At 40.0% G+C, this 25,000-nt stretch overlaps 1 protein-coding gene across 1 annotated transcript in view; it reads right to left on the bottom strand.

Annotated features, from left to right (window-relative positions):
• LOC140239563 (intermembrane lipid transfer protein VPS13B-like) overlaps positions 1 to 25,000 on the bottom strand; it is a 63,237-nt gene that overhangs the window by 1,374 nt on the left and 36,863 nt on the right. The window contains exons 35-48 of the mRNA XM_072319395.1: positions 23,093 to 23,353; positions 22,477 to 22,557; positions 20,786 to 20,961; positions 19,685 to 19,849; positions 18,473 to 18,722; positions 17,903 to 18,088; positions 16,955 to 17,089; positions 14,310 to 14,537; positions 13,583 to 13,772; positions 11,386 to 12,573; positions 10,321 to 10,497; positions 9,209 to 9,379; positions 8,111 to 8,293; positions 7,049 to 7,151 (exon numbers count right to left, since the gene is read on the bottom strand). Coding sequence (XP_072175496.1) covers positions 7,049 to 7,151; positions 8,111 to 8,293; positions 9,209 to 9,379; positions 10,321 to 10,497; positions 11,386 to 12,573; positions 13,583 to 13,772; positions 14,310 to 14,537; positions 16,955 to 17,089; positions 17,903 to 18,088; positions 18,473 to 18,722; positions 19,685 to 19,849; positions 20,786 to 20,961; positions 22,477 to 22,557; positions 23,093 to 23,353 — 3,494 coding nt within the window. The remainder of the gene's footprint in view (positions 1 to 7,048; positions 7,152 to 8,110; positions 8,294 to 9,208; positions 9,380 to 10,320; positions 10,498 to 11,385; positions 12,574 to 13,582; positions 13,773 to 14,309; positions 14,538 to 16,954; positions 17,090 to 17,902; positions 18,089 to 18,472; positions 18,723 to 19,684; positions 19,850 to 20,785; positions 20,962 to 22,476; positions 22,558 to 23,092; positions 23,354 to 25,000) is intronic.

Below are 25,000 nucleotides of genomic sequence, written 5' to 3'. Positions count from 1 at the left end.
TGTAGCTCTTTGGATGTCTGACATTTATTCATAACTGCACATTATCTGAAAAAAATTAATACTTCATTCATTATACAAATATACCAGGCCTGAGAGGTTTAGACTAAAACTATTTGCATGAGGTGACTTGAATAGCACTATTTTCTGATGGACGCAGCCCCCCCCCCCCCCAAAAAAAAAAAAAAATAGTACTGTTGAAGTCATTGAAGACACAAAGTTTAACCGGTGCCTCGAACAATGGCCTAGTATATTTGTTTTATATCCCTCACAAATTACATGTATCTCAAGAGTAACAGCAAAGTAAGTGGGATTTACTCAGTTTACTGTTTGTGGTTGACCGATAATCCAAGTTCATTACTTCTATGCACAAAATTACACGTATAAGTGTATGCATGGTATGCGATGCGCAATATACTCATCCATTTGTACATGAAAACCTAACCCATCTTCTTGTGAAGCAAAGACACCGTATTGGAGGAAAAACCATACTGTATTCGTGTCAATGCAATGAGGGGGATACGATATCGTCTTATATACCATACTACAATATGCACCTCTGATGTATTAGTGGTATGTTTTGCAAATCGCCAGCGGGATAATTTTTTTTTTTTTTAAACTACCCAGTATCATTTCACTAGGGAAATAGTTGGACTCAAACAGGATAAGGATTTTCATGTTGGAAATATGCTTTGTTACTTTCAATGCCCTCAACCAATCAGAGGACAAGATATAAGTGAGGGATATAAATGCACATACATATAGAGTTGCTTAATATTGAACACCCAATGGAAGGTTATGCCAAGTAACAAAAGAATAGCCTTCCTGCTTTCTTGCCCCCTTAAAGTAGATGGGAGACTCAACACTATAACGTCAGTGATGGTCATCACTAGTGCATACGGTTTAGACAAGATTTGTGACGATCTCAGGCATTACCTTGGGCTACACTGTGATGGTTTGTTGAAATGTTGTCATTGAACAGGTAACCATCAATGATGTCAATGTGGAATCATCAACTTTATTTAGATACTTGTATAGTCCTAGGCAGTTCATCTCTTGTTGAGTATATTGGAAATCAAGTGCAAGCATGAAAGGGCCTGCTTAGCGCAAATAGTTTATTGTAACCAGTGGCATTTAATGGAAGTCTGATTCCTCCATAGATATGGTGTTACCTAAAAGCAGTAAAAGTCATGCGGAATTTACTGTGAACAAGTGTCAAAGATCAGACAGTGAATTTTGATTCTTCTGAAGATACTAGAGTAACTCAAAAGCTGTTTCAAGTGATGCAACAATTTCTGTAAACCAGCAGCAAAGTGCAAACATATAACTTAACACTTTGTGTGCCAGGTTTGCATGCCCAATTCAGTCGATGGCTTGATGGCTTGCCAACTTTGCATATTTTGCTTAAACTCCCAACTGTGCTCAATGCAATTGCTATTTTGAATACCAGCCATATGCAAGGAAAATGGAGGTAGCTCTGTCATAAAATTTACATCACATCAAAGTTTGCAATTTGTGTGACGCTCCAACAAAATGAGTCATAAGTCGCACGGGGAGTTTTCCCGTAATGAGCCGAAAATGAAGGGGAAGCACTGCTCGGGTCGAAATTTTTTTATGACGGATTTTGATTCCTTGATGTTTTATCTATTTGTACAGAAAATTTCAGCGTGTAAAAATGAGTGCAAGTGTCCCAAATCACAGTTTTTCTGAGACCATTTTTTTCGGTTACATTTTTTTCGAACGCTCGCCTTTGCGTTGCGTTTCGCACCTATTGTTCTCGCCCGATCGAGACTCCGCCTCCGTTGCTAGGACGTATGCTAATGAAGCATTGCTCTTGACCCCATTGAAGACAAAACAAAGCATGGTGCGTGCGGCGGCAGCGGCGAGGGCTTTAGAATTACGCAATAACAGTGAGCTGACCAAGGCTATCAATTGCATGACCAGCGAGTTGCGTTTGATACATACACCACATTTCATGAAGTGGTGATTGATGTGACGCACAAATGGCGCTGAAAAAAAAAATATATTCCAACGACGTTCACGCAAAATTTATGATACTTTATCAATGAGCTAAAATGATCACATATCGAACTTGAAACCTCTCTAGTGATGCGTGTGTGTACTTTTACAACGGTTATTGGCCTCATTAATGAATTCATACAAATGATTATAACTTTCGTTCCCTGGTATGTGACTTGCTGTTTAAAGTTCATGTTTGGAGATATAGTAGGGCCTAAGTTGTCAATTATTCTCGTTTTTATAAAGTCGACAATTCGTGTGATAATTAGCCAAACGTATGTAATGCGTAATATTATTTCCCTGGTTAATAAAAATAACTGCCCTATTTACTTATGATGGTTTGGGCCGTGAGGCACGGAGAGAAATCGGAAGACAAACATTATTATTATGCCCAAATAGCTCGTGTTCCCTTAATATTCCCTTGATATTCTGACTCTTGTCATCTGTGTATTTTTCAGAAGTAAGACCTATTTGAGAAAGTGACAGAAAGCTGTGTCGCTACTCAAAAGTGTGCTTCTTCATTTTGCTTTTTTTTTGTTTTTATCAGAATGTTTGTGATGATAGCTGTTTGTCGTGTATTACGTGTAGCTGACATGTGAGAGGTCAAGTCTGCAAAGAATTTGGCTAACAGCTTCGCGAAGTAGCAGCGCTAATTGCCTATTGAATTGTGTATTGTGAGGAATTGAAAGAATGAAAGAACTCGGGCGACACTGTTCACGCCTTTTATCCGAGTAAACCTCGAATCAACGAAGCCTTGAACAATGAAAGGTAAACTTCCTGCTATCAAGGGGTGGATAATCACACAACCAGTATTCTTTCTTCGCCATTGATAGCAGAATCAGTGACATACTGTAATGGAGCAACAGTGTTGGAGGATCGGCATTATGTATGCTAATTTGTAAAAGAATTTTTCAGTCCCCTTTTGTGTTCAGAACCACAGTCAGGGACGATAACTTACTTTATCTCTTACAAGCTATCGTTACTATCTCAAAACGTGAATTTTATGAAAGGTTAAAAGCGATCGCGGAATCAGTTCTTCTGCGTGACACCATAGGCTTTTATAAAAGCATACCAAGCTTAAATCGTTTACCTGTATAGAAATGGCGGGAATACACACTTATCGCAATAATCCGGATTTGAGAGTGATACACTCTAATATTTTTCTTGATCTTTACCCCGACAAAGACCATGGTAATTCAAAACAAACAAACAAACAAACAAACAAGCAGTTGCATTATATCAAAACGTACAGAATTTTTGTGTTTCATGTATGTATAGGTCATCTCTTGATGTATAGTAGGCATTTGTTGTCGTTTTTTTATAGCATTTCCTAATAAATGCCTTTAGCGAAAACCCAACACAACTTTTATCAAGGAGGGAAGGGAACTTAAATTTGAATATAACATAGTTTACAAAAATCAGACATGTAAATAAGGCAATCATATTATACATCCGCATGGCCGATTGTAATCTCTTACTTTGACTATTAAACATGATCGCCTGCATTTACATGCTTTTTCGAATTTCTTGAACTTTGCCTCATTTCCTCTTCTTTTTTTTTTTTAACAATTGCTCGCAATATTTAAAAATCGTAACACAGTCTGCTATCCCACAATATAATGTTCCATTTGATTCGGCACTTGTTGTTAGTCGGGTGACGCCAAATGTTGGAAACTCGAAAGATGATACATGGCATTTTGTTTGTTGGTTTTCGTCTCATCGCTCAAAAGAATTTTGACTACGATTACAGAGGTATCATCTACAAGACTTAACTGATGGTTTACAGAAGTGATCATCAATTCAGTAAGGATAAGTCAACAAGTCATGAATTCACTTTACCCATCATGTCTAATCGCACTACGACATTGTTGAGGTAACCGCGCCTTTTTATTCTCATAGTTCAAACTAATTCTTGACATAATCAAAACAAATAGTTCTTTATATAATTTCTCAAAATACTCAAAAGATGGCCTAAGTCAAAACTTTCTACAAAGATTGCATACGGCAATCTTTACTGGCCTAAACAAGTTTTCTAGAGCTATCAGTTCCCCCTATGACGATGACTTCGATTGCGTTTTGAACTTGTACCGAACAACTTTCAAAACGGCTATTACCTTTATAGTTCGATTAATGAACCAGTCTTTTGAATTCATAACCAACATTCGTAATCGTAACCATCACAGTAACATAATCCTGTCACTAATAGTTGGAAAATGTAAATGCTATAATGATAGCGCAAAATAATTAAGTAACGATTATCTTCATACATTCTAATTCCTAAGTGATGTCGCTACGAAAATTACACATGGTTTGACTACTGCTTCAAGCAAATAAAAGTAAAAAGGAATGGGATATACTTCTAATGATAATACCACGCCGTAAAATGCATTCCACTGTATTTGGTAACGTTTGGTTACGTTTCTGTGCGCTTTACGTACGGAAAATAAAAGGCAGAATGATGCTGTTAACATGCTAACGCACAACGCATGAAAATACATCGTGTACAATGTAATGTTTTAGTATACGGTTTGAAACTTTGAATTTGCGAGTCCTTTATAAAGTTATAAGGGTTATTACATTATCAAGCAAAAATTAAAGTATTTAGGGTTTCGGATTTGCTCAGAAGACTAACAATGCTATATACATGTATGACAATCGTTCGCAACAGAGACAATCCGCTTCAATAGATATACAAAGTAATTCTGTTTCATAAATTGAAAGAGAAACGTAAAGAAGTCAACTTTTTAACTGCATTTAGCTTTCTCACCAATTGAACTTGATTTGATCTGCCATGCATGATATCGCTGTGTACAGTGTGTTCTATTAATTCTATTAAATTATTTAATTGGCGTGCTTGTTTTTTATGCAGAATATTACAGGTAAGTATAAATTCATAATGTTTGTACATATGACATGTTCGTTGTTTTGTATTTTCATTTTTATAATATATCACGTGTCCATTATCTGATTCTGACCACGAAAATATGGCGACTGTTTAAATGCGGAGTATGTACTGGAAAACTAATGTCTCCTGCCAGTATAGACAAACTAATTTCTAGTCTATCCCCGCTTGAAATGGAAATAGAAAAAAAAAAACGAAGTTCGACTTTCAGCACATTTCAACCGTTTTGTATAGTGCCTGATACATGTAATGGACACAATTCTTTAGCGCATAAGCAATCACACAACTTTCGGGAATACATGTATGTCTTAATGATTGTATCTCATGGAAGAAAACTCGTCTCCTTGCCTCAATTTTAGCTTCTTCCTTTTCAAGCTTGCGGGAAAGAAATAGTTGAACATCAATCGCAATCATAAAGAGAGACACATCCTTAAAAATAAACACAGGAGTACTGAGACACACTACGAAATAAAAACGGGCCTTTTATCACTATGGACAACGCATGACATTAAAATGTTCCTTTTTTTTTTGGGGGGGGGGGTAATGCAATTGATTGTTCTGAAGGTTCGTTAATCACACAATGAAATATGGTTCGCTATTAGCTTAGGTTCGTTAACAACAAAATCAAATGCGGTTCCTTTTCCGGTGGTTCCTTTACCCGAAAGTAATCAAGCAATCTTTTTTTATTTTAGTAAGGTTTGTGAATACAAAACAAAATGAAGAAGGCCTAAGTATTAATTCCGAATATTTGTCAGTATAATTATCTATCTCAAATGCAGAAAGATTGTAATTGTAAATGTGATGTAAAAACATTAAGCTTTAAGCCACAAGTTAATATAATGGTTCTTTATATGCTATGGTATTACAAAAGTGACCGAGAATAAGAAGTACATTTATGATACAATCATATATACCCAACGTGAAGCTGTCAGGCCTACATCAATCTTTGCTTCTGATACGTATAGTATGTGCAGCATTGGCAAGTGTGATAAGCGATAATTACTGTGGACGCAACGTCTCTAAAGGAATGTGCCTAATATGGCGGGAATTCAGAATGTTACGACTGTATACAGCTGCAGCAGAACAGACGCGAAAGCAGTCTTTGATGCTCTGCAACATTACGACCATGTGCATAATTTGAAGGTTTTTAATACATGCAAAGAACACAATCTCAAAAGACGACTATCGTTAATTAACTTCATTGATTTTCTCTACCGATGCTGTCTTTTGAACTCCCGCCTACAATCGGTTCACAGGTTCTATTTAGCTATTGGTACTTGCTAAACGTTTCCATTGACAACAACATGGGAGGAGAATGGAAGCGATCAACGCCCTCACTAAAAGACGCTTCTCGTAATACGCATTGCGTGCCTTTTTTTTCTTTGTACTGTTTCCTATTGTTTGTGAGTTCAAAACTTGCGGCAAACTAACACCGCAGCCGAAACACAACGCGTACCGACTCATTCATGCGGCAGCAGCGGCACGGACACAGACGCACCGAAGTTTACATTCGGGCTGCCGTATTGGTCAGAATCGTTAATGATAGACCTGTCCTGCGATTGGTTAATTATCTTACACACCCAAGCTATCGCCTTATATGGTAGTGCGTGCGATGGAGCGTAAACGCCGTCGCTAAGCAGGACTGTTGTATTGTTTCGTCCCGTGAAAGAAACAGGTCGTGAGCTTGATCATAGCCTGAACTTTGAGAGCGATTTTCTCCGCTATTTAGAAAATGGACTGACATCATAAGCGTAGTTAATATTCGTTTTTATGATCTACAGGGATGTCGAAATGAGTTGTATTATATATCAGTGTAAAGCTTAGAGTCTGTAGAATTCACATATAGGCATAACTACGATTTCATTTTTTGCGACTTTTGACTCATTCCGACGGAGCGCATCACATTTTTTCTACAACTTTGCTGTACTGCATTCCTAGCAGAAACACTTTGAGAAAAAAATTACATGTTCCAAAAGCTCTCATGGGTTGCAATCTTAGAACAGTATGGCATAATGGGGGTTTGCACAGTGGCACATAAAGAGTTACGAGAGAATTGTGATTCACTGAAGGTACATGTAGTTTAAAAGACATATGATGTTCTATGCAATTTGGAGCCCAAGATGATCTCACCATGCGTATTTGAGCCTCGCGTTGGCTGCATCACTCTTTGTATGACTGCGGGGGTCTCCGAGTGGGCTCAGCTTCTCAGCAAGGCCTGTCCCATGCAGGATTCCTGGGTGCAAAGACACAAAATAGTCCAGATCATAAATTGTTAGCATCCACATCAGAAGTTGTAGTTACAAACACACATCTTCAGAGGAACTGTTCGAATCAAAGGTGTGAATCTTTTGAAATTCTCCGACATCTAGAACAGGATGATCCTGACTGTAAACAACAAATGTCACACTTATTCTCACATAAAAACAGATGATTATGCATATATGTGACACTGAGGATTTGTGTATACTTCTTCACATATTCAAAACATATGGCTACCATACATTTGGAAAGAACACTACCAACAATACAACGATAATGGAAGCTTATAATCTCCCTGACTAATCATTACACATACTAAATACATTGCAGCTTCAGCATGTTGATTGCCATCAGTGACTTGATTGCTTTTTATCTCCATAAATCAAGGACATGAGCATGGAATTTTCGGTATCGCCAATGCGCAGAAAACTTCTGCGCACGCTGAAGAGCCCTGTCACAGATGCACTGTGGGATTCCTCGGTGCCACTGTCGCTTTCCGATTATATCCCGTGAGTCCCAGTTCCCATACAATTCAACGGAGTTATTTGTCTGCTTTTCTATTGTTGCTCCTTTTTTCTTGGTTATAATTCAGCTTTAATAGAGTTGAAAGTTTCTAAATTCTACTGATTTGCGAGCACTAGAGTCATGGTTCACTACTGCAAGGCTTCAATGTGCTGGTCACATGATGGAAAGTGAAGAAATCTTCAACGAAAAATACCCCTGGATAAAGACAGAACATGACCTGAGTGCATATGCAGCCAAAACCGGTCCAAGTTTGTCCCCTGAGCAATCCCATAATGCATCTAAATGCTGCTCTGTGCACGGCACCTAGGTATTGGCAATACCAAGAACTCCTTTACCATCATGCTCTGTATATAAGACCACAGTGATGTCCTACCCACGCACCCCTGGAGCAATGAATGGGTTACCTACCTTGTCCCGTCTGGGCTACCAGTTCGGCTGCCCCTCCAAGGGGCTTGACCACCGCCCCTACCAGCCCCTTGCCCACGCCCGAGATGATTCCCCGCGCCCTCTGGCCCGGGGAGCTCGTCGTTGCGTGGTCAGACATGTCCTGAAGGCTTCTCAGTGGCTGGTCAGCGATGCCAGCAATGGCACCTAGGAGAGAAAAGAGATGCAAGTTAGGTGATTGATGTCATGTGATTGGTGTCAGGTGATTGATGGATGTCAGGTGGCAAAATGTGATTGAGCTCACAAATCTGACACTAAATACAAGTAATCAAATTCAACCTGATGAAACTTAGCTCATGTTGATTTGTACAAATTGTAACAATCCTAATATAAGGCATAAAAAATGAGTATCTCCATGACATAGTTCAAATAAAGGCTCTAAGAAAGAAGGGTTAAACAAAGCGGCTCTCAGAAATTGAACGATTTCAAGAACTTTATCAATGGAAGGGGAGATTTAAAGACGTGACAATTTTAGGGATTGTAATGGCCCTGAGAATGGGAGTGTTGAATTGATGATAATTTCATATTAACTCTTAATTATCTATCGAATGTAATCACCTTCATTCCTCACTTGCATGTGAGGAAGGAGAACGTAGTGCTGAAATTTGTGTGCTTAGAGTGCAAACTGGCACAGAAAACCTCTTAAGGCGCGGTCAGACTGGCAAAAGATCGAGAAGTTTAAGATCGCGAAGTTTGGGCCATTGGCACACGCGCAAGAGTGTGCCGTCCGATGGCTAGTGATTGTGATGTAACAATGCACATCTGTACATGACAGAGGCCTTGCTCTTTGGAGACACCGCCCGCAAACAGATCGAGAAGTTTCGCGGGAAGTTTCGCAGGAAATTGCAGTCACACTGGCAAAACTTCGAGATCTTAAAGATCGCGATCCTAAACTTCTCAATCTTTTGCCAGTCTGACCGCGCCTTTAGTGTTGTATACACTGACAAACGTCTCTGGCTCAGAAAGGGTCAAGTCCTATGCAAATAATGCATCAGAGTAAGTTGGCATAGGATGGCAGTTTGAGGGGGGGGGGAGGCAAATAGAAGGGCCTGCATGGCATACCAAGAAGACTGATCCCAAAGCTGCTCAATCCTTGGACGATTCCTGACGACATTCGATCTGGGATGTGTCTCCTCTCTTCCTCCCGCCGCGCCACGTGGTCTGCGTCCAGCGACAGCCGGTCCAAATTTCGGGAAACGCTGGATGCAAACTTGGTGATGGAAGTCAGCGTGCCTAGTTGGAAATGGTGAAACGTGAACCAGAAATGACACTTGAAATACTCCAAGAGTGCAGACATTTGTAAATCATTTGATAACTTTTCACCAGAATGTAGCCAATGGTGAATGAGTATTCAGGTCACCTAACTGTGCAGAACTGTCACACAAGACACTCCTCGCAACTCAATTGTTTGCACAATGATACCATGTGCGATGTCTGAACTGATCACAAGATACAATGTTCTGAAGAGTCATGCTATAAACTTCTCTCAGTGCAAGCAAGCTGCAATTAATACACTTCCTGGGAAGTGTTGCCTGTCTGTAGTTTATCAACAGAAGACTCTGTGTGTATCACTTTGAGATCTATTGGTATCATACCAGATACCTTTGTCATGGTGCAGACAGATCAAACTGGTTGTGTCTAAAGACACAAGATACATTTCAAAGCTGAGGTAAAATCTGTATATGTCATGCTTCAGGGAAGAAACAATCAAGACAAAAAAAAAGTGAACACAAGCATATTAATCTGTGTGTCACAAGGGTACTAGACTTGAAGACTCATGTACTTGATATATGGAGATAAAAGGGCAATCAAGTCACTGATGGTGATTGTGATCTGCTGTAATTTCATAGGACTTTGAATCATCATCAGATGTCACTGATAAAGATCCTAGTTTTATTGCAAATTCAATGTCATAAGGTGGTAGAATTTCCCTTCCTTAAAGAAATATTTCAAGAACATTGCATGATACATTCATGCTGTTGAGTAATCAGCTAACTGGCAACAATAACTTCAAGAAAGAAAGTACGCCAGGATATTTCTGTGACAGCTTGAAAGAACATAACAAAACACAAAAACATCAGAAGCACAAAATGTCTTTCTTGCCGGCTACACCTAGATCCACACATTTTCGTGTGGGTGAGTTCACGGTATCGTTTCTAGGCAACCATCCACACCTGCTGATAAGTGGCGGACGAGAGAAGACATCCCAGATGCCACACCCGAGACGAATGCTGCTGGGCCTCTGGTCAGGCCCTCGTATGGCAGATAGACCGTGTCAAAGAGACCGGTACGCACGCTGCGAAGAAAACCCGCAGGATTGCCGATGAGGTCCAGGGAGCCAATGGCCCAACCTGTTTGATGGGACAGAATGACAAAAGGCAGATGAGTGTAAAGGCAACAGTCCACAAAATGAGAACCTCATATACCAGAGGATCACCCTGAAATCAGTCATTTATTTTCAACATTGTTCACGCATTATGACATTACAACATGCACACAGAAATGAACATCATTATTTGTAGGGATCCTTCAGGAAGTACCAGTGGCCCACTACTATTTCTATACAAAACTGAATGCAACTTATGATATAAGGACTGTTACCAAAAAGCGGTTTGGGCATTTTTTCTCACCACACACATCTGAACATTCTCATTGGCAAAGTGTGGACAACTTCTCCAAAACCCACTTGGTGCTATCTCCCCTACCCAATGTGACAGACTGATGCATACCGTATTGTAACCTTAACTGAATGTTGTTCAGAAACATCACATATCAATACCAAATACATCATACTGAATCTACACATCAGTGCTAAATGCAACTTGTCCTGATCTATATTGTTGAGTATCGGTAATGACATCTGCACATATCTACACATCTTCTCACACTGTCAAGACTTGGCAGATATGTGAAGTTTATGAGAATATTTCATTCACAGGAAAGAACACTCACTAGTTCATCTGATGATCAGATGTTGTCTGTTGTTGGCAGCAACAACATAAATATGTTCACAGCTGATTGGTGGCTTTTCAGCTATTACCACAGCAACTGCAGTAACCACTGTATCATAATCAAAAGAAGGATACCCCCTGCATGTATCACATTGCAGCAAAATACTTACTCCTGCTTGGGTGATGCATGAGAAAACTAGTTAAACATCACATACAAGTCCACCTAATCATATAAACCCTGATGAAAGGAACATATTATGTCTGCATTACATGATGCACTACAATTACCTGCTTTGAATAGCGCCCCTGATGTGTAGTGTACGGTGAGGGCCTGCCCAAGCTGCCGATGGGTGGCATAAATGGGACCAGTCTCGTAGCACTGGAACCGCAGCTTAGTTTGGTCCAGGGAGATGAACATCTTGACAGAGGCATGGACACTAGCTGTGAGAGTGATGGGGAGTATGGCAAGCTGCTGGAGGCCAATGGGGCTTCTTAGTGCGCACATGGCAGCATCCACCATGGATGGTACCCCTGTCCTGGCTGATGGGGGTCTGGTCACCACCAGTCCAGGGCTGTATGTCTTCAGGAGGTCCTTCACGTTGAGCAGGAGCTGATCCTCGATGAAGACCTCCATGTCATTGAGGGCAATCTCCGCATTCCGCAGCTGGTCCCCGAAGCCCTCACTGCTCTCGACGAACACGTGCAGGGAGAGGAAGCTGGTCTCACGGTTCTCCTGGGCCTCGCAGTAGACGAAGTTGTACCAACGCTCCAGTGTCAGGTGATGGTTGGGATTGATTTCTGGCAGGCCATTATCTTCAGTCCTCTCCAGACCTCTGAAGATGACGGGGAAGTCGTAGCCACCACTCCCGTGACTCTGGTTGTCAATCTGCAAACTGTTGACAGTAAGCTGGACAAGGTGAACTGAGTGCAAGGCCTTCCTCCGCCTTAAGTCTTCCCTGGCAACAACGATGAAGCTGACACCATCAGCTGTCACCCGCAGTATCTCCTGAACCTCTTTTCCGTGGGAGAGGTCATTCATCACTATGACGACCAGGTTGGTGGTGCTGATGGACTGACTGATCTGCGGCGTGTCGTCCTTGCAGCCCTCCTCCTCGTCATCTTTGGAGTTGAGGGAATCCAAGAAGACATGGATCAACGTTCCCACACACTCACTGGCAACCAGGAGGTATCCTCCCGTTGGCATGGCAACGATTTCCGACCGGGTGGGGTTACACGAGTCTATGATGTCTATGGCCTCGCTCCACTGGTGGCCCTCCATCTGCGTACCATCTGAGAGGTTCTGGGGCAACGGAATGGAGACGGACCCGGGAGGTGCCGCCAAAGCAAAGTGGAACTTGTAGACATTGGTCTGCTTTGTTTGGCCACTCGGGTTGGTAACGAAGTGAACCACTTCTCCAGGAGGAACGACAGGCACTTTGGGGAGGGGCCCTCTCTCTTCCTCAATCTCCAGAGCATCTGGAAATTGTTACATGAAATATCAAACATGTATTTTGTCTCAATTAAATCTATGACAATACCTATTCTGTGATAAGAGAGTATTATATCAACATGAAATATCATGATTTGTAAGGAGATAACAATAAGCCAGTTCGGGGTTCCACTTTGAGCATGAGCAGAAAAAGGTCATCTGTATCTGCAGAGCATGTTGGTTTTTTATTCACTGAGATAAGCATCTGTGATGTAATGATTATTCAAGTGATCATTATGAGTGGTGCTTGCCAGCACATCCACCTGACAGCAAAAGTGGTATTTGACAATATCAACAGAAAAAGATTGTTCATACATTCAATGTAAAATAATGAAATGGATGCTTTCCAAAGTGCTAATTGATGGATCATTCTGGTCACCTGGTCTACGCAAGTTCATTCTTTGTTTGAACTTGACTGATGAATTCCATAAATTGTTACGTCGGGTAAGCTGAAATACCTTCTCTCGCTTGAAAACTCGTGGAGTGCCTAATTAACTGAGAAAGAAGAAAGGTCATTTGTACCGATGTGCCCATGAGCTAACCCCGAACTGGCTTATTACTTCATATGACAGGCAAGTTTTTTTTTACAACCTTTTAACAAGACAGACATCATGGTACTTATCACGAGACATCAGCGAAATTTGCCTGATGTCTTATTTCTGGGATACATGGCACGGCATCTATCAGCCCTCTGACACCTAGATACTTTCTGCAATTATAACCTCTAATCACCGATGGGAGTAGAAAATTTTATGCTATGATTGGGTATTGTAAGGTACCACAGGGGTGATATCAGCAAGGTAAAGAAACATTTTTATATAATTTATCGCTCACATGGACGTGTACATCTTCAAGCACAGACATTTTAATTTAACACACACAAAGAATGTATGGACAACTGCAGATGGCTTTGGAGAAAGAGAGGTGGACATGAGGGTGTAAGGTTCACATGGATCAATTCACATCTTGCTTATGGCAAACGAAACTCTGACTTACTTTCTGGCAAGGCACTTTCTGGTGACTGAGCAACATGGACGGGAAAGGCACACTTGTTGATGACTAGCATCTTGGGTGAAGGGTCATCGTCAACGGTGACATAGGTCACGCCCTCATATTGATAGACCATGACAACCATGGGGACGGTCACGATGTCTCTGGACTGGAATGTCTTTGTAGGCCTACTAACCTACACACATTTCCGATGAAAACAATTGAACATACATATGAAGAGTTTGACTGCAAAACGAGTTAACTCCATTTTTGGTAAGTTGAGATATTTGCCACTAAAACTGCTGGAAAAAAAAAAGAGAAAAAAAATATGGGATACTTTTAATCATAACTGCACAAACATTCCTTGCTATGTTATGATGGGGGAATCACTGGAAAGGTTTTATCTTGTTCTATCTGATGATGGACTACTGAAGAATGTTTGAAACAATGATTTTTAGGAATGATAAAAAAAAAAAAAATGATCGCCACTACTCGTTACATGTAAATATGTGAAAGTTGAAGTTGTAGCTTTTTTTAAAACCCATTCATATTTCAAATTAATTTCACTGTAAAGATAGACTTCTCCTCAAAGTTCTCCAAATGAATCCTATCTTACATGTACATGTTGTGAATGTCTGTTAGTTCTTTATGGCCCTTCAGCAAGAAATTAAACATGGATTTCTTTGAAACATGCTCACTTGAAAGATGACAATATCAAAGAGACGAAACTTACTGGTATTGGAAGAGGGGTTCTGGGAAGACCATCATTGATCTCTGCCCAGGCACTCCATTCATTGCCCATTGCTGATTGGTCAGAGAGTGCCACTGCCATATAATGGAAGGATCCCATTGGTTGATTACACATTGGACTGTCCCACTGGAGAAGAGGGGTGTGTTCTGAGCTGTGACTTGATTTAGCTCCAAGGGCTATGGTCTCCAGTGACTTCACTTGGATTGATGTCTAAAGGGAAAAAAAAAGAGAAGAGAGTGTGAAATAAACATGCAGGTCAAACTATCAAACCTATTAGAGAACAAGGTAAAGATTACAACGTTACCTCAAAATACAGGTACCGTGCATTGTTTTGGATCTGTATCTTAACCCTAACAGGGCCGGGGGGCAGAATACGCCCCCCTCGACGTTTCGTGCTATAATTCTGTAACGCGAGAAGGCCTCGTCACGAGGCTTCTTGACTTTCTTCCTTTAACCCTAAAGGGGCCGGGCTTTTTTGGCTATGCTCAGGCCGGGGGGGGGGGGATGGATTCCGCCCCCCCCCCTGAGATCTCGGCCATCGGTGGCGCGATCGCGATGAAATTTTGCATGCGTGAGACCTGCGTCATAATCTACAAGATTGTGTCATAAGATTTTTTGAAACAATCAATTTCTAATTCTAATTAATTAATTATGCAAATTAAGCTCAAGATCATATTTTAGCCTAATTAAAAGCATTGAGAGTCTAATTTTTGGTCTGTAAATCTGTTGCAGCATATTCAACGATTGTACATCACAAAAACTTCCAAAATTCATTTCAATTCTTATGTATTGTATTGTTTTCAGAATTTCTTATGTATTTCCTTGTTTTTCAACTTTTGTTTTTTCTTTGTTTTTCATTGGAAATTGTCACTGACCACTTTTCTACCATAATTAGCACAAAACTAATCAATGAAAGTGATTAATTGTAAAAATAATCAGGTTTTTATGACTTTCACGACAGAGCACTGTTTTCCATAGGAAATGTACACAAAATCACAAAATTGTGCCCGTTTTGGGGCGACATTCCGTTACAAAAATGGGCGTGGCTTCGCAAAAGTACGCGCGGACGTCGCAAATTTGGTCTCAAAAGTTGCGCGAGACTTGAACAAACAAAGTCAAGAAGCCTCGCGACGAGGCCTTCTCGCGTAACAGAATTATAGCGCGAAACGGCCCTTTTAGGGTTAAGTCTCGCGCAACTTTTGAGACCAAATTTGAAACATCCGCGCATACTTTTTCGAAGCCACGCCCATTTTTGTAATGGCATGTCGCCCCAAAACGGCACAATTTTGTGATTTTGTGTACATTTCCTATGGAAAACAGTGCTCTGTTATGAAAGTCATAAAAACCTGATTCTTACAATTAATCACTTTCATTAATTAATTTTATGCTAATTATGGTAGAAAAGTGGTCAGTGACAATTTCCAATAAAAAACAAAGAAAAAACACAAGTTGAAAGGCAAAGAAATACATAAGAAATTCTGAAAACAATAAAATACATAAGAATTGAAATGACTTTTGGAAGTTTTTGTGATGTACAATTGTTGAATATGCTAAAACAGATTTACAGACCAAAAAGTAGACTCTCAATGTTTTTAATTAGGCTAAAATATGATCTTGAGCTTAATTTGCATAATTAATTAATAAAAATTAGAAATTTCATTGTTTCAAAAACATCTTCTGACACAATCTTGTAGATCATGACGTGGGTGTCACGCATGCCAAATTTCGTAGTGATCGCACCACCGATGGCCGAGATCTCGAGGGGGGGGGGGGCGGCAGAATCTGCCCCCCTCCGGTTTTAGCATAGCCAAAAAAGCCCAGCCTGATTAGGGTTAAGAAGTTTGTCCTTTGGGTATGGATAAATCTAGTAGCAACCTACTGGCTGGATACTGCTTACACATAACAGTCGGGAAGGATTAGATACTTGGTAAGCAAAATTAAAAGCATGTGACTGAAAGGACTACTTTAAAATGGAGGATTAAAAGCTATATCAAATGATCTAGGTGAGTTGGCTCAGTCGGTAGCGCGTCTGCCTCACGATCCTAAGGACCCGGGTTCGAACCCGAGTCTGGACTGAGCAATGTTGTGTGTAAACATACCGTCCCTTCTAGCAAGAGGCAAAACACTCTGTCCCTCGGATAGGACATAAAATGGAGGTCAAGTGTATGAGAGAGTCACAGCTCATGCACGTAAATGATCCCGCTTCATTCATTCATCACAAAGAGCAGGGTGTCTAACCCGGTGAAGTGGACCCACCTCACATCCAACTGGACCCCATGGAAGACCAGCGTAACGTAGCTGAATATGGGCTATCCAGCCATCTTCTCAGATGGAAATGAACAAACAAACAAAACAAACTATGCACAATTAAATGGTTGTGGCTTTTTAAACATTGTCAAAATTTACTTACACTTAGACCACTTGATAATTTTGTTTCACCATTTCCATGCAAGGTTAATCTTTGCATTAGGTAAAATATCACTTTACTAATCTATGCATATGTGAAGAAGCAATTACAAATTTGCAATACAAGTAAAATACCACTAACTCGACTTGCTAACTAAAATACAGTCTTCTGTCTACACAGGTCGGGGAGAAATGAGATGTCACGATATCATTACAGCCACCTTCTCTTTGGATTTCAGGTTCACTGCCCTCACAAGCACATCTTGATTGGACTTGTTGGTGAAGACGAATCGTGGTTTAACAGTGATGATCCTGGTGTTGTGTTTCACTGTAGAACAGATGGTGACATGGACAGTCTGAAAAAGAGAAAACAAGAGATGAAAATCTCGGAAACTCGTTTTACAACTACTGATTATACCTGATTATCTTATAAACTCTATTTAACCCAGCAAAAATGTAAGCAAGTATTAGAAATGTACATTTTTGCTGGATTTTTGTATGTGAAGCACAGTTTTTAAAAGTTACTAGTAATAGGTTCTTGTGATATAAGAAACAATTATTTCTGTCCATGAAGAAAATATTGTACATGAAGATTCATCAAACAAAGTGATATCATTATTCTTTTCACATTCAGCATCATAATTTGACAAAAAAAAAAACAACACAGATATTCCCATAAATCATGCAAATTTTCTTATCCCTCCCCCCCCCCCCATCTTTCTACATGTCACTATACAATGTATTACAAGGTTTGCTTATTTAGTCTTTCTCATGCATAATGTATGCTGTTTAAATGAATAATCATGACATGCACTGATTTCAAAACATCTATGTTCAACAGTAAAGTAGAAGGTTAACAAGTAGCTTTGATACTATCATGAAAATGAAAGTCAGGGAAAACATTGTTCACATTGATGGTATATTGCGTGGGAATACAGTGCACTACAATTATAATGAATGAGGTTATAATGAAATTTTTGTACAAAAAAGTTAGAATTCAGGTCCAAAAATTATTACCTATATAAGTATCTTCATGTACTTTACTGTTCGGCTGTGACAAAACTTCGATACAAAAAAAAAAAACTGCCCGTCCTGTGGACTTCATTACAATGGGGGTGCAGCATATTGGCTTGACATTAATGATTTATCACTAATACAAATCAATTCACCTTCCGCATGCCATGCTGTGACCCCCTGCTGACAAGTTCCATGGTCCTATAGTCTTCAGGCTTCAGCTGCATGCTTTGGGCTGATTCATTCTTTTTAGGAGGGGTGTCCATCTCCTCAACAAGCTGCATAAGATCACTGCTGACATATTCCTCATTCTTGGATGACAATGTCAAAGAAATCTTTCCCTGGCAGATACATTTAAGTGAAGCAGAACGCAATCAAAATGAAGTCATTCTACAAGTGCACACGGAATACTGTCAAAATTAACATCTAAGCACAACACTAAGCATCTTCACTATGTAATCTTACAGATTTTGTGTAGTTTTAGTAATTTGTATACTGTTTGGCAGATGCAAATCTGTTAAGCATCATTTCCAACAAATTACAGTTTTCCGTTGTAACTTTTTGTGATTCATTACATTCATTCAATTACATAAATTTAGAGTGCCATCTGAACCACAATTGTACTAATAATGTATCTACTCTTTTCAAGTGCTAACCAGCTCTTACATTTGACCAATCAAACCAATGACTTGTTCAGATATATCAATGGTCAAGGGCTTACTCACTGTGTATTTTGGTGGTGCCACTGTGGTCCCTCCTTCCACCCTGACAGTTTCTCCCCCCTCCTCTAGAATGGTGACGTCCATCTGACACTCATTCACAAACAGACACCAGGGCATAACCTCTATGCGTATGGTATTGACGCTGGGTCTGTGCTGGACCATCCCCACTTGAAGACTGGTTTGGGGGAGTCCAGGTGTTTCAGCACAAGGTATAAAATCCATGTGGTGGAGAGTTGTAGAGTGGTGCTTGGAGCTGCAAAAAAAGTGCAAGGCATGTCATTCATCCACTACTCTTGATTCTAAAAATATGTCAATTCCTATCACAAAATTTACTACAGAATCACAACATTCATATAACTTAACAATGATATATCTACGAATATGGCACTGTTAACACATTTATCGATGCTACAAAGCTGTTGTTATAAATAAATAGAATGACAACGAACAATCTCAACACAGCATTACACTGACTGGGTTTACCCTAACTGCGACCAGCCCCAACGCGTAGCGTAATGGGGCTGCGCACTGTAGCATTCAGGATCATGACAGGGGTAGTATTGCGGATAAATATCAACTTAAAATCGAAAAATTTCTTCAAGCTGAAGACTTACAGGTGAAGTTGAAGTGTTGACAACAGGTAACGTGCAACGTTTAGTCCTGCCAATAGTCCTTTTCTGTTCGAATTGATGACTTAATGTGACTCGGTCGAGAGGAACCTGGGAGAACATCCTATCTAGTCAATGAATTTGAAATTTGTGCGCATGCGCTGGCCGTCAATTCAGTGTAGCTCTCTCAGGATAAGATGTCGTTCTCCCAGGTTCCTCTCGACCAAGTCACATTAAGTCATCAATTCGAACAGAAAGGGACTATTGGCAAAACCAAACGTTGCACGTTACCTGTTGTCAACACTTCAACTTCACCTGTAAGTCTTCAAATTGAAGAAATTTTTCGATTTTAAGTTGACATTTATCCGCAATACTACCCCTGTCATAATCCTGAATGCTACAGTGCGCAGCCCCATTACGCTACGCGTTGGGGCTGGTCGCAGTTAGGGTTTACCCTTGATTATGTTATGTTACTAATATGATAAAATAAGACATGTCCCTCATTACAATCATGTCATTATAAACTTTACTTTCTGAAAATTCAAAATATTAGCAATTAGCACCATTCTTTGAGTGCAGATTTTGAAAAGGAATGAAAAATACACACCAAGTGTAATCAGGGTGATTGTACGGCCAAAAGGACGACAGGTCATCATCATCATCAGAAAAGGAAACAGCCCTTAGTCCCACACTTTCCTCTTTCTGTTGGGTGATGCTGGGGAACATCTCTGTGGAGACACACACAGCTGGTTGGGTGCTAGTGGATTCCATCCTGGTCAGAGAATTCAAAATCATATCTACTAACAAACTTGGAAGACTTGATTGCTATCACAAACACATATATAATGGTATGCTCCTGACAAGTCTCACATTGAAGTGTACGATAATGATCAAAATTACCATGGAAGTTGGAACAGCCAACAATTGTATAAATATTTGTGTACATGTATGCTAACCTACATAGCTTTTTTGTACTCATTCTCACAAGTGCAGACTCCACACAATGACAACAAATTTTTCACTTTAGTTACATTTAGGCATGCACATGAAAATATGACACAAATACTGTAAATGAAAGAACTAAATTCAAAGTATGTATAACCTGGCATTGCTGGAAGAATACCATTTGGTGGAGATTGTTGTTCACAGAATTCACAATGGAACAATGCAATTTTGAGCACACAAATTTACGGTAGCTGGAAGCAGCTTGTCAAAATTGGTATTTAAAAGTAATTATGCTTTTAAAGTTTGTGAATGGCAGTTGCAATAGTTTTATAAATTTCATGAAATGGTTTCGGGGATCATGGAAGAGGTAATTCCATGAAATATACAGTCAAACCTGCCTGCCTGTTAAAATGACCACCTGCTATATGCAGCCACTAAACAAATCCTTCGCCCCCCCCCCCCCCACATCCTCGAGAAAAGTCATGTCAAGGACCCTGTCTGTAGGAGCTCCTGTGGTCGCTATAGACAGGTTTGTCTGTATTGGAAGATTCCAATATATGTCATTATTATTAAGTCTTGGCACTGAAAACCAACTTTTGATCACAAATAAACTCTCTATCTCATGATATTAACATAATTATGATGAATGTTTTTAAAAAGTATTAATTCCCCATCATGTATAAGAGCACTGTCTTTTTTGTTATGGTTTGTGAGAACAGATACATAAACATTTTTGTCAGAACTACCACATAATCTTTCTCACCCTGACGCAAACCGGAGGTTGTACCACGCCATGGGAGGAATCTGATAGAGCTGCTCATACGACCCTTGACCTTTGACCTGCACAGTCTGGCTGTGGTTGCCCCTGGCAGCAAGGCAGTGGATGGTGAGAGGGAAGGGAAGGTGGCTTTGGATGGTAAACAGTGGACTGAAGAGAACCTGGGAAAGGGTGGGGGGGGGGGGTAAAGAAAGGAACAAGACATGACACAGGAGGCGTGTCTTCATCAGCCCGAAGTTTCAAAATAGCGTGCTATCTTGCGGTTACCAAACTAGTCCGATGTCAAGATTATTTGCTATTTGATTGGGAAAATTTCTCCCAAAATCTTGGTCTAGTTCGTCAACTAGAGCGCTAATTCGTGAAATAGCGCGCTATTTTGGGTGTGTCTCCATCAGCCCGAAATTTTCTCGATCCCTCCATGCTTCTGGTTAGCCAGCTGGCAATGGAAAACGCATGTACAAGCTAGCAATTGTGTATAGTATATTACCCCCACGCACGGTGTATTCATCCAGGATCATAGGCCTACTGTTGTTGACATCATTAAAACCAGGTAGGTGATTCCTCTCACCTCCCTAATAAAACTCAGTGCCGTGCATGCTAGCTGTTTTTTGTAAACTTCTTCCTTAGCTGAAGATTCTTGCAGATTGTGTGTATTTTTGATTTATTTAAACATTGCAATTTGTTAACTTCATATAAGATGCCTCACTGGACAAAAGAGTAGCGTTATTAATATCCCTTTGGAGAGAATATGCTGTACCGCTCACCTCCCTGGTTGTAGTATCGTACATACAGTGATATAGGAGATTTTGAGCGGGGAAATCCACTTTCGAACCGCGAGCTAGGCAGAGTAATATTGCAAAGTGCGCATGCGTTAATTTTCGGACTAATTTCCCGAAGCAGGCTGTTCGAGCTGATGAAGACGCACATTCGCTGTATCGGGCTATTTACTAAGACCGCAAAATGTCCCGCTAGTTTGAACTTCGGGCTGATGAAAACACGCCTAGGGAGTCATAAGTTTCTCTGGTAGTTGCAAATCAAACCTCTGTTCCATAATTCATGACAGGTGACTAAAGGAGATATCTCTGCCCTGTTACAGGGATTCCAACCTTGTTAACACTATTTTATATTGCACTCTTGTGAGGGCTGACAAGGCAAATCTTTAGTGGGGGAAAAAATAAAAGTATTTCTACCTTTCCTGCAATAGACATGCATATACATACATTGTACAATTTGGGAAAAACAATATTTTCCTGGAAACCTGAGGTATATTTGGCAGAAAACAGTATTAAATACTGCAAAAAAAGTAACGCTGGCTTCTTGGCTGTTAGCCTTGAAAAAAAAAAAAAAAAAAAGATCTTATTGATTGTTGTGAGATGAAAAAAAAAAACACGTATACAATAGTAATCAGTTGTTCTGTGCAAAGATACTTGCCAGAAGTTTTGCAAGAGAAATGCGATGTCAAGCTGGCATATATGTAAATTTGAGCATTTGGTCCTACCTAGGTAAACTGTTAATGGCAATGGTCCTTCCAAAGCTTACATTATATGCTATGTACTGTCACACTTGTACAATCACTACGAGATGCATATTGGCTGAAATTGGGAGATGATGAGTAAAGAATTCAGAATATCTACCCAATAAGATACAGAAGTAAAATAAATGTTGTGTGCACTTACCAGTCTCTGCACAGATTCTCCATGTACAAAAGCAGAAATCTGGCACCAGAAGTAAAACTTCCTGCCATCTTCAAATGGCACCTGCATGGGGGTAACAAAAAAAAAAAAATGTTTTCAAACATGAGAGTACCTGGCTACGATGTCAGTCAGACAGACAGACAGAAATATTATGATACAAATTTGTTCTGCAACTAAGTACATTGTTGAGAGGTTGCACACAAGATATAGATGTGAGATTTCCCTTTCAGAATTGATTTTCTTTATAATTTTTTAATCCTTCTCATCATCCTCATAATCCTCACCATCCTCCTCTTCATCATCACCATATCATTCATCCTCCTCATCCTTATCACCCTCATCATCACCATCACCATCATCACCATCACTATCACTATCATCATCATCTTCATCCTCATCATCATCACCATCATCATCATCAGCATCATCACCATCACCATACTCATCATCATCATCATCATCATCATCATCATCATCATCATCATCATCATCATCATCATCATCATCATCACCATCATCATCATCATCCTGTCTGCCAGTCCTGGTCAGTAGCTGTATTACCCCCAAGTTGGCCATGCCCATAATAACATGGACATACCTTGATCACCATCTCACTGGTACTCATCTCTCCGCTCACGGCGAACTGCTCGGACCACTCGCAGGCCGACCCCTGAACTTTGACCCTGACCCCGGTGATGTCCTCATCACTACAGGTGAGAGTGGGTAAGGAGGAGAAGGGGGCGATGATGGAAGTCTCTGTGGAGTCCGTCCGGGGTGCAGAATGAGAGGCTCTGGTAATCTGGATATCTAGAGGTATGGCCAGCTGGCTGGCAAACTTCTGTGGTCCTGACAAGATGACCTGAATTGGATGGCAGAGGTTATGATTCAAGTCGAGTTAATTCAATTCAATTAAATTCAAACATGAAGGTAAGACATTGAGTATGCATTTATCTGAGGAAAATCATGTGTGTTGCATGACATTTTTTCTTTTTTTAAAAGGAATGTTGTGCATTAACCTGATGAGGACGGACTGATTTTGCTACAACAGGCATTTCCCATAGACACCTGCCCAAATATACTCGGGACTCGTCCTCAATGGGTTAAGAGTAATAAACAGGGCATAAGAAATCCCCAACACAATGTGTGTCAAATGATTAAACATACACTGTAGTTGGAAGAGCTCATCACTTAGAACATTAAAAACTAGAAATGTCGCTTTGGCGACTGGTATGACTCCGCCATAATGCATGATTTTCCCAATAGGTCTAGATAGTACATGTGGACAATGAGTGATTACATTTTCACAAAATTGGCAAAATATTGAAATGACAAGTTTGTCACAAATGTGTTGAATGTTCACCTTCCTTGACCTAGGTTTAATTGGATGAATAGGAAAGCATGTATCTAGGGATTTAAGGACTTTAACTTGACTTTAACCCATTCATACATTTAGGCATTGAGTAATTTTCAAGGTACAGGTGTGGAGAAAAAGTGCAATTTCTGAATTGAATAGTAAATTGTTACCATTTTCATCTGGCCCTTGACCCTAAAATTCATAAGATAATCACTTTTAGGTAGAACATGCATAATATGTACTAAGTTTCAAGATAACTTGAGCCACTTCGAGATATGGAGGAAAAAGTTAGTTCAGCACTTTCACTTAATCTTTGACCTTTTGACCTTTGAGGCAAAAAAAGAAGAAAAAAAAAACTTTCCAGAGAATTTCTATTAGGTTACACATGCATACACCAAGTGTAAAAAAATAATAACCCTGCTGGCAATGCATAAATATGAGGGAAATAGTAAAATTTTGAAGTGTTGCACTTGACCTTTGACCCCATGAACCCTACATTCTCTAGATAATCACTTCCATTCAGTACATGTATATACTATGTTCCATGAAGATACCTTGAACAATTTTCCAAGGCACGGAGAAAAAAAAAGAAGTTTTGATATTTTTACTTGACCTTTTGACCTTTGACCTTTGACCTCATGACCCAAACTTTCACCAGAAAATCTTAATTGGGTAATACATGTATACACTAAGTTTCAAGAAAATATCTTCAGGCATTCAATAGATATGGCGAAAATAGTGAAATTTCATGTATTTGACCCTGACCTTTTGACCTTTGACCTTTGACCTCATGACGCAAACTTTCACCAGAGAATCTTAATTGGGTAATACATGTATACACTAAGTTTCAAGAAAATATCTTCAGGCATTCAATAGATATGGTGGAAATAGTGAATTTTTATGTATTTGACCTTGACCTTTTGACCTTTGACCTTGAGCATGTGCACCCAAAAGTTGATAGGCACAACTTCACCCCCTAATACACATACATGCCAAGTTTCATTAGGATACCTCAACAGGTTTTGATAGTTACCTTGTCCACAAAATTCATTACGGACGGACGGAAGGACGGACGGACGGACGGACGGACAACCCGAAAACATAATGCCTCCGGCACCACTTCGTGGCGGAGGCATAAAAACAAAAAAACAA

This window comes from Diadema setosum, chromosome 16 (assembly GCF_964275005.1).
Source record: "Diadema setosum chromosome 16, eeDiaSeto1, whole genome shotgun sequence".
NCBI classification, from domain to species: domain Eukaryota; kingdom Metazoa; phylum Echinodermata; class Echinoidea; order Diadematoida; family Diadematidae; genus Diadema; species Diadema setosum.
The sequence above is the reverse complement of the archived record's forward strand: the minus strand, read 5'-3'. Positions and strand labels throughout refer to the sequence as shown.